This window comes from Rhinolophus sinicus, chromosome 2, assembly GCF_057876585.1.
Source record: "Rhinolophus sinicus isolate RSI-liver-muscle chromosome 2, RSI-T2T, whole genome shotgun sequence".
NCBI classification, from domain to species: domain Eukaryota; kingdom Metazoa; phylum Chordata; class Mammalia; order Chiroptera; family Rhinolophidae; genus Rhinolophus; species Rhinolophus sinicus.
Window position 1 is genome coordinate 152,858,109 of NC_142502.1, and position 10,791 is coordinate 152,868,899.

At 37.8% G+C, this 10,791-nt stretch overlaps 1 protein-coding gene across 1 annotated transcript in view; it reads right to left on the reverse strand.

Annotated features, from left to right (window-relative positions):
- Window positions 1-10,332, reverse strand: part of ACYP2 (acylphosphatase 2) — a 110,260-nt gene extending 99,928 nt beyond the window's left edge. Inside the window, exons 1-3 of the mRNA XM_019719532.3 lie at window positions 10,014-10,332; window positions 2,245-2,261; window positions 685-794 (exon numbers count right to left, since the gene is read on the reverse strand). Coding sequence (XP_019575091.3) covers window positions 685-794; window positions 2,245-2,261; window positions 10,014-10,155 — 269 coding nt within the window. The 5' untranslated portion in view covers window positions 10,156-10,332. The remainder of the gene's footprint in view (window positions 1-684; window positions 795-2,244; window positions 2,262-10,013) is intronic.
- Between the last annotated feature and the right edge of the window lie 459 nt (window positions 10,333-10,791).

Here is a 10,791-nt window from a genome sequence, read left to right on the forward strand (position 1 = left end):
GTTGTAAAGATTAAATGAGATAACCTATATAAAGTGTTTAGCATATCGCTTAACATCTTGCAAATGCTCAATAAATGTTAGCTACTTTTATTTTTTTTAAAAAAGACTACAGAGATTGGTGGAATTTACGAAGCTAAAAAGATAAGGCCTTTGAAAATGACAGGGCCCTTTTTTCTTAGTACTGAATCTGTTTTCCTTTGGAAGACAAGGACTCATATTATGATAACCATACAGCTCACTAAATACACTTTCATTGATAATAAAAATAAAATTACAAGCAGATAAATAAGCTACTTAAATAATAAAAAGAAGATGGCAGTCTTTTTGCCTTGAAGGCTACTTTAAGAACTTCAGTGCCATCCTAAGGCACAATGCTTCTGTCACGATCACTTCAGATGAGAGATATGCTGGCCCTGGATTATCCCACTTGTTAGAGGAGACTTAGAATACAATTCCTACAGAGTGGAGAGTGATGCTGTTGATCTTTTTGAGGGCCTGTCCAAGGGGAAATCCATTCCTAAATACAGAAATTCCAGTCCCAATTCTGAGAATTTCCTAAAAGCATATTAGCTTAGTAATAATCTATAAACTGAATTTGGTCCATCATTACTATTCTTATTGTTCAATGAAACATTCAAACAAGTTCATAAATTGCATGAGTGTGTTATTAGTCTTGCTACTTACATGGAATCGACTTTCTCTTCGGGGCCTTGCACTTGGCCTGTTACGGTGCCTGTGCTGGTATTTTTCACCCAGCCAACCACTCCTATTTTCTTAGCCTCACCTTCTGTGTACTGGTTTTAGGAGAAAACAAGAGAAAGGAAGTCCATCATCAAAAGTCTGAATTCATAACATACTTGACTCTAAGATTCAAAATGTACTAAGCTGATCATTTTTTCCCTAAAATGTAGTCTATGCCAAAAAATGGTGTAGGCGACCTACTGCAGTAATACCTCTATTTACAAAAGCCTTCACTCAAACAGAATTTTTTAAATCCCACTTTCAGTAATAACAAGCACATTATGAGAAAATAAACTGACAGTGGGAATTACTTCAGAAAACAGTTTCCACAATGTGTTTGGGATCCATAAAATGTAGCTGCCTTGCCCTCATGCCTGCGGACGCTAAATTACATTGTTAATTAGGGTTCCAAATGATGATCACTCTGAGATTCTCAATCACTGAGGAAAAATATTTAGTTATGATCAATAGAAAGTCCTGGATTAAAACCTTCTGATGGTTTCCGTTGGCTCTGGACTTGTCACACAAATGCTATAATTCTCTATTGGTAAATGTATTTCTCCAATTATTCTTAATAGGATTTTTAAAAATTCCTTTTCCTGGTTCCAAATTCAGTTATGCTATTAGCAAATGAAAACCTAGCAACATTTTGATTTTGAATTATTTTAACTACATCATACTAAAATTTTAGTGGATCCAGTCTACTAGAACACTTTTTAAAATGCGCGTCTGTTGGGAAGTCAGGATGACCAAGATAGCTATACTCCACATCTCCAACTAAAGGAAGCAACACAAACCGAGATGGTTAGAGCTAAGATGGTTACTGATAGGGCTGACGTAGGAGTTGATTCTGAACATAAGTCAAGCTCTCACAGGCAATAATGAAAAAGGAGACAATCTGAACTGCAGGGGATGAGACTATATGAAAACGTAGACATCTAACATACAGGTGGGAGTGTGTTAGAACACTCAGAGTGGGTTAGGAACAGAGACCTGATCTAGTGACTGCCAGCTCAGAGAGTAGGTGAAAATACAAGCCATATTTAACTTTTAGACAAGGAGTACATTAACAAAATAAAAAAATTAAAGGCAGGTTTAACTTCTAAAAACCTGGGAAACACTCCCTTATGCAACATGAGCACTTTTCGTTTTGCAATTCAAGATATATGAGGGGTTCTTTCATCCAGAACAAGTGGAAGAGCCCATACTTTGTATTTAATACACCTAATCAAAGTGTTTAATTTGATCACCCAAAGAGACTTACTTTTGAAATTCATAGAAAACATTAACTTAAAGCTAAGAAAGCTAATGTTTCTAAGAGACTACGTATTAAATAGTTTTAATAAAAATCTCAACCAGTAATTTGTACTTGAAGAAATGCAAATACATCTTCATTTGCCATCAAGGACAGGAAATAAGCAGCAGAGTAGCACTAAGTGGGAAACTGCTTGTGATCAGAAAAAACCATGGGGGAAAAATAATAAACAGATTGTATTGACTTACCATTCTGAAGCAGACACCTGTATAAAAGAAAAAGAAATGTCAGTTTGTCTACCTTTAAAAAAATTATGTATTTCCTAACAACATTCATCTATTTTATTAAATACTAAGTAAACAAAATGAACAAAGCTTTTTTTAAATTGAATTTATTGCGGAGTCATTGATTAATAAAATTATATAGGTTTCAAGTGTACAATTCTATAACATATCATCTATATATTTCATAGTGTGTTCACCACCCAAAGTCAATTCTCCTTCTGTCACCATATATTTGACCCTTTTAACCTCCTCTACCACCTCCCCCCACTCCTTACCCTCTGGTAACCACTAAACTATTGTCTGTGTCTATGGGTTTTTGTTTGTTTGTCTTGGTCATTTGTTGTTTTCAGTTTTATATCCTACATATGAGTCATAAGGCTCTCGATTTTTTCTGACTTATTTTATTTAGCATGATAATCTCAAGATCCATCCATGTTGTTGCAATCGGCAGTATTGCATCTTTTGTCTGAATGTATTCAGTTATTTTTTTAAATTATTTTCTTTTAAAATAAAAAGAGAAAGAAAGATGACATTTGGAGGAAAAAAGTAATCTGAATATTTCATTTCATTTCATTTGAATATTTTATTCAAAGCATAATGAAATGCCAAACTGTATTTTTATTCTATTTTACAACGCTAAATAAGACAAAAATGCTTATTACACGCACAGTTGATTATATTTGGCATAAAATTTACCTATCCTTGGCTTTTAGAATTTCTTCTTTAAGTACAAGGACTAAGTCTAAGTCTAAATGTAATAAAACATTTCTATTGTAATTCCACATTCTGGAGAGACAAAACTACAGGGTCAGGAAACTAATCAGTGGTTGCCAAGGGCTGGGGAGTGGGGGAGGGAGTGTTGCAAAGAAGCATGAGGTAACTTTTGGGGATGAGACTATTCTACATCTCAACTGTGATGCTGGTTACATGGCTTTATGCAGCTTTCAACATTCATTTAACTGTATATTAAAAATGATGAATGCTACTGAATTTAAATTATGCCTCAATTGAAAAAAAAAAAGGGAAATCACGGGGGATAGATCAAACCAATGTCCAGAGAGATCAAAAGAGATTGTTTCTATAGCAATTGAGCCTGGTTAAGAAAATACAGAAGAAGGAACCAGTGGCTTAGGTAATTCTATGTAATTTTGTAAGTGGATTTATAATAAGAGATAACATTTGTTTTCTGATCATAGTATATTGTGGTACCAAATGACTATGAAGAAAAAGAGTAGTCAAGCAATAAAGACAGGGTAATATCACAAACGGAATTTTTGTAGGGCTATAGAAATATGTTCAAAGATACACACAAAATGTGGAGGAATGATGAGGGGGAAGTATTGATCTGAAGGGGAACCAGAAAGGCAATCTGTTATATAGATGCAGGAAAGACATCAGCTAGCAGATATACAAGGAATTGGCAGAAAACTCAAAAGAAACTTCAGTGAAACCAAATCATGTAGAAGGAAGACAAAATAGGAGAGAAAACAGACAACAGTGGGAAAGTGTGTAGTCGTTTTATCCTAAGAGTGAGGAGATCCCAGAAGACGCTGACCAAACAGAACTGAAGGTTTTGGTCAAGGCTGCATTGTGCATATTCCCCTGAGTTCCTTAACAGTGAACAGCTCTGTATGTTCACATTATGAAAAGGAAGCACATACAGCTCAAGTAAACAGAAACTAGCAACATCTCTTTCCCACTCAAAAGTCCGCTCTTTCCTACTCAGAGTGATCCTCGGACCAGCAGCCACAGCAGCTCCTGAGGGTGTTTGCTTTCCTTTCCTTGTTTTTCCCTTCGTGATATTCAAAATTTGAGGTACAATTCACATAACATTAAATTCATCCTTTTAAAGTGTTCAAAGTATACTAAATATACAGTGAGTTTTATTTAGTATATTAACAATGTTTTGCAACCATCACCACTAATTCCAGAACATTTCCGATCACCACAAAAGAAACTCTCCCTCACATTTCCCTTTAGCAGTCATTCCCCACGCCTTACTTCTCCTGTCCCTTAGGGAAGTCGGGCCAAGCCCTCTGATTTTCTTGGCCTTTCCCTCAAGGTTTCAAGATGGTAGCTATAACTCCAATCATTATATTCACCCTACAGAAGAGAAAGGGTACAGGGGAAAACCCCTGGCTGAGTCAGCTCCTGTCAAAGAGCTTTTCTAAAAGCCTCAATCAATGACTTGGCTGATACAGTCCTTCCCAACTCAGTATGTGGAACAAGGGCAGTCATTCTCCAATTTTGGTCACCATACAACCTCCCTGACTTTTCCTATCACTCCACACCAAAAGACTCTGCAGTAAAGATCGTCTTGAAGTACTGCATCCAGAACCAAATAGTTGAGCTCCCTCTAGATTTTACACCTCATTTCTGTAGGAGAAAGCCTCTTTTCTCTCGTGATAGTTCCTTCTTTGAGGAGGAATATCCATTAGTGTGACACCCCTGGCCATTCTCTACCCTCTATAACCTGTTCCTGACTCCACCTGATACAAGCAGTGACTTATCTAATGTACGTAAGTCTGTAAGAAGAAACGTGCATACCCAAGTGCTTCCTCTTCCTCCTTCTCCTAGGAGTGAGTTACTTGCAGAGATCACACCTGCTCTGTCCACGAGGGAGGCCTGCCTGTGCCTGGGTGGGTGTGTTTAATCCGCAGTACAGATTATTATCAAGTCCACTTACCTGAAGATACACACCACATCCCCAAAACCCTGCTTTACTCTTTAACTTGTCAATCAATAACCCACACAATGAAGAGGGGTGTTATTTATTCAGCCCCTCAAACACAACCCCTATTTTAAAGCCTCAGGAGGAATGTGCATCAAGAGGTGTCAGGACCTCCGCCTATTAACTTTGTGCAGCAGTGAACCATGCAGGAATCAACCGTTCAAAGCCCCATAATCCACTTGGAATTTTCTCAGAATCTTTCTATCTTTCTGAGACTCCTGATCCCTAGTTTGAAGCACATTGTGCAACAGAGAGAGGTACATATAGAGAAAAAGAGTGAACGTGGAGACAGATTTTCTGCAGCTTATCAGCACTGGCTGGAACAGAATACTCATGGGACAGGGGATGTGTTGGAGAAGATGCTTTGATGGGCTTTCGTGGTCTCTCCACACTGCATCCACTTCGCCTGCTAAAGAGAAGGGAAGCTGATACGACACGGGTAGGTTTTTTTATAGACACACTGCTCTGGAAACTGGGACAGACATCAGCCCCTTCAGTTATGAAAGACTTAAGCATAATACACTGCTCAGTCAAGACTCAATAAGCTGCAACTGTACCTCATTTTGTGGAAAGATGTATTAGTGAGAAACTCTGAGGTAGATATTGCAAAGAAAATCACACTGTAAATCTACAATGAAATATTGATATTTAATCATATGATGAATTTTACACAGCAGCATCCTTTCATGTAAAATCAAATTTTCCTTTTATAATATACCCCTTCATCCTGGGGGTCTGACTGCATGTGTCAATTTTGAATGCAGAAAGTCATCTAGTCACCACCTTACAAAGCAGCCCTTAATGATTTTAAACATCTTTGTTAGAAAGTCCTTCTTTATATGGAATAAAATTCTGACTCACTTTTCTCCATCCATCCAGGTCTGTCCCCTGGAGCCATACCATAGCATGTTACAGATAGTTGAAACACCCATCACACAACTGACTCTCCAAGCCAACTATCCCTAAGCATTTTAATTTATTTTGAGACACTTTTGAAGTTGCCACCAGAAGTACAGCTTGTAAAGGATATAAAAACAAGCCACCAGCTTGACCTTCAAAATAATATCTATTGTCTAATGAGAGACACAGATATAAGTATACAAGTAACTGTAGTTGAAAGCAGAATGGATTAAACAGAAGTAAATATAAAGATTAAAACAGAACTGTAAATGAAATGCTTAGGAACAAAGATGAGAAAGGGAATTAGAGTTAACCCTATTTATGTTTCTTGACTGTAATATACTAAAATTTTCAACCTCTGAAACAGCTTTTCCCATTTACCTGAAAAGGAAAAATGTATACACCTAAATCATGTGGTGTCTGAGAAATCTATTTAATAAGTCATCCTAATTTTCATTTTGAGCAATCTTAAAGAAAACTGCTATTTATTTTGATAGTCCCATAAGCTACTCCTATTCTAAAACTAATTTAGAACTGTCAAAAACAAACTGCTGAATTTATAAAGCACAGGTAAACCAGCAGATTGCCACAATCCACTTCCATGGGTGTCATTAGTGTTTACCTGAGAGCTGGTAAAGTATCAAAGAATCTATACACAGCTTACCCAATTTCCCTTTCAAACTTTCAGATTATATTATTCTAGATATAACTGTAATGAAACGTTTATAGGAACGTTCTGAACTATGCCATAGTTATAAATGCTCTAAAAACACAGGCCAGTCCCCTGCTCCCCTATCCCTTATCCCAAAGGCCCCAATGCAACAGAAGTTGATAGGAAAAAACATGGAGCTTCTTGAGGATGTGGAGACTAACAAGCAGAGGATATAAGAGAAGGGAGAAAAGGGTAACTTAACAGTGCAGAAGGCTGACAAACTTGATCTCACTTAGGTAATCAAGGTCAACATTAGTCAGATTGATAGTATGTACCCTTGATATGGTGTGATGACAGTGGCACTTTACCTCTGTGGTCTTCCTCCCAATAACCCATAACCCCAGTCTTCGCATGACAAAAATATCAGAAAACTCCCAATTGGGAAGCATTCTACAAGGTACCGAAGCTCAAAGTACTTCTCAAAACTGCCAAGTTCATGGGAAACAAGGCACATCTGAGAACATCACAGCCTAAGGCAACAAGATGACTAAATGACATATGATACCCTGGAAGAATCCTGGGCCAGAAAATGAATTTTAGGTAAAAACTAAGGAAATCTAAACAAAGTATACACTTTAGTTAATAATAATGTATCAATATTGGCTCATCAGTTGTGACAAACCCACCATATTCATATAAGATGTTAACAATTGTGGAAACTGGATGTGGGGTATATAGGAACTCTCTATAGTATCTTTCCAACTTTTCTACAAATCTAAAACTATTCCAAAACAAATATATATACTTTTTTTTTTTTTTTTTTTAAGTAGAGGAAGAAAAGCAGCAATGGAAAACAACAGCAACCTAAGGCTCTATATGTAGGCTTTGCAAATGGGCCTGAGAAGCAAATCCACTATTTGTAATATTATTTCTATAAATGTATTTTCCTGAATTTCAAACAACCAATTTATAAACTAATTCTTGGTATACAATCTGTTTGTAAAATAGGCTATGTATATTTCAGAACAAGGCAGGGTACATTTGACACTTAGAACATGTTGACTGCCATTTTGTCACCAAGGATGTTTTAAACTCAAGCATTCTAAATGGAAATACAACACCACACCTTGTTTCTGGTTGGAAAATATTTTGTCATAAATTTCATGAAGCCAATTTAATTCATTGATCAATTTTCTAGGACAGGACAGTTGAGTCATTTTCCATTTTGTCCATGTTCATTTTTATGTCATTAAAACCATTTTCATTGGGGATATTTCCATTTAAATATTTTTATAACTTTATCACTCAATATTTTGTCCACTAAATATTGCCAATTATAGCTTTCTCCACTGTAAATTTACTGCCACAGCCATTATTTCTAACAACCATTTTCACTAAGATTTTATTATGCCATACTTTTAAAGTAAAAGTTAATTTTACAATGTTCCCTTTAATTATTGTCCATTTTATTGTATTAAAATTAAATTTATTTTTGATTATTTATTGTCAATTATTTCTACATAATCATAATGAATTGGATAAAAGGCTATTTGTATTTATTTCTTAGGTAATCCTAGAGGAAACTGTGAGACACAGAGAGATACAGACTGATACGCAGAAATAGTGACAGTGTGAGCAAGTGAGAGATCACGTACCATGTGATCATCATATACACAAAACACGCAATGATACAGTTATAATCAACAGAAATACATTATGCATTAACAGAAAACATTTTATAATGGACAAGTACAGGTTTTAGAGTCAGAGAGATGCAGAATCAAATCCCATTTGGCAACTTAGTGCTTGTCCAAGTTACTGAACCTCTCTGTACCTGTTTTCTCATTGTTAAAATAGGAATAAGATATATATGCCACAAAAGTATGAGGATTAAGTAAATAATAGATGCTTGGCACGTGGAACACCCCCAGTAAATGTCACATATGTGTGTGCATGCGCACAAATGCACGCACACACACTCAACTACTGCCATCACTGTCTAGTAAACAAAATATTTTGTTAGGTGATCTTTGCCACCAATTTCATATTATATGTAATGTGTTTCAGTGATTTACTGTGGGAGTTTTCAATCCAGAGTTACCATACCCCTGGATGTACCCAAAGACTTTCTACAGGGTGCAAAGCCCTGGATAACTTTAAGGGAATAGATTTCCAGATCCTCAACTTTCATATGTATTCTTTTCTAAAACCTTCTCAGAAGTCACCTGTGGTTTGCTGTGTTTCTCCTGTCCTACCTCCCTTTTCATAATCACTCCTTGAAAGAAAGGCCCAAAAGGCATGGTGTCACCCATCCTTAATCTTACCCTGGTACATTGCCCCAAAGTGTAAAATAAAAGGATAATTCAACTCTTTGTTTAATCAAGTTTCTTCTTATGAAGTAAATTTCCAATGCAAATTTATCTTTTTAATTAAATACTTATCATACTTTTAACTGTATTTATATTCTTTTCGTCAATTTTGTTCTAATAATAATTCCAATAGTAACTCAAGCCAGAGGAAAAAAGATTAATAGAACTTTATGGTCAAAGGATATCAAGAAAATACATTTACATGTATAGGTGTGTATACACATACACACATACACACACACACACACACACACACACACACACACACACACATACCATACATACATATTGCAGAAAATAGGTGATCATTAAGAAACTCAGGTATATCAATGGGATAAAATTCTCCGGGAGGACGAGGAATGGAAATCAAATTCAAAAAGAAAAAGGCATAATGTAAAGTTTCCCACTATTAAAAAGCTTTATTTTAAATGAATGATGGCAACTATTAAATCACTACCATATTTATATTCCCTTGGAAAAATTTCAGTGATTTAACATTAATTTAGAAATAACAATAATTACAATAAACCAGACATTACACCTTTTGCAACTATTTAAACTTATAATGAAACAAAAATTAGACAGCAACTCAATAATTCTTTTAAGAGCTACACAAGAAAAAAAATGTATAATCTCAGACAAGTGAACCCTCAAATATCATCTAGATGTCCTTCCTGAAACTCGTGTCAATCCCAGTAGTTTCATGGAAAGTAACGAGATCACTAGTTCAAAGGCCCTCCCTTATTTTCCTACTCAACTTCATTTTTCCCTCTCGCTCAGGCACCCCCCCACCCCACACCCACCCGTACCACTTAGACCGCTCCGGCCTCCTTTCTCCCTCTGTCCCTTCCCCTCCCCTTCTCCGCTCTTACCACCCCCCCACCCCCGCCCCCGCCCATCCCAGCTCTCCAGCGCCTGCGCGTTTCGCCTCCTTCCCACCCTCGGCTGCTGTGTCATGGCCCAGCGGAAGTCGGGCCACACCGGGGAGGAGTTCCTTAAGATGCTAGGCCCACCTCTCAGCCTTCTCCCTTCCCTCCCCTAACGCTTCTTTGGTCTCCCGCCGTAGTGGGGGATCCCCTACCCTGCACTCTCCCGAACACCTCGTAGTCCACGGATTTGAGGGGCCCTGCGTTAGACATGGCGGCGGCGAGTCCTCTGCGGAGGAGCTGGAGCGGGATTACGGGCGCGGCGACTGCAGCGGCCGCGAGAAAAAGGCGGCACATGGGACTGCTTGGCGCACCCCGCGCCTGTCAACGGCCGGGGACGGGAACGCGCCGGGGTCACGCGTTGGAAGACGGCAAATGAGACTGCGGGGCTTGGGAGCAAGGGCAGCCCGGGACGCCAGAAAGAGTGGCCGCTCGGCGGCTGGCGCCCCAGGCCTCCTTTCCCTGCCCCTCCCCTCCAGTGGACGCTGACCGGCTTCCCGGGAAGGATGCGCTCCCTGTGATTTAATAAATGCTCATTTCTCAATAGTTGTAAATAAAAGCTGAATACTGTGCCCAGAAGTCAGTAGTTTGGTACCCAAAAATGTTTTTGAAATGAAAGACCTGCTAGCTTGGAGGTTAGAGTATTTGGGTAGTGAGTTAATTTTCATTAAATGTTTAGGCGACTGCCAAATCTATCAGGCGATTTTGAGCCAATTCTTAAGGTGCTATCTGCATCCTCTTCTTTGAGTCAGAAAGGCTTTGGGCCTGAGTCCCTATTGTAAGTGGATTGTGATGTATCCTGGGTCAAGAAACTTTTAAAACCTAAACTCTTAGTGAAAACAAAAAAAAAAATAAGTTATTTTCTGTTCACTCATACAGCTTTTTTATGTTTTTTATTATTCAACAACATTCCAATTACCTAGAAGATTAAAG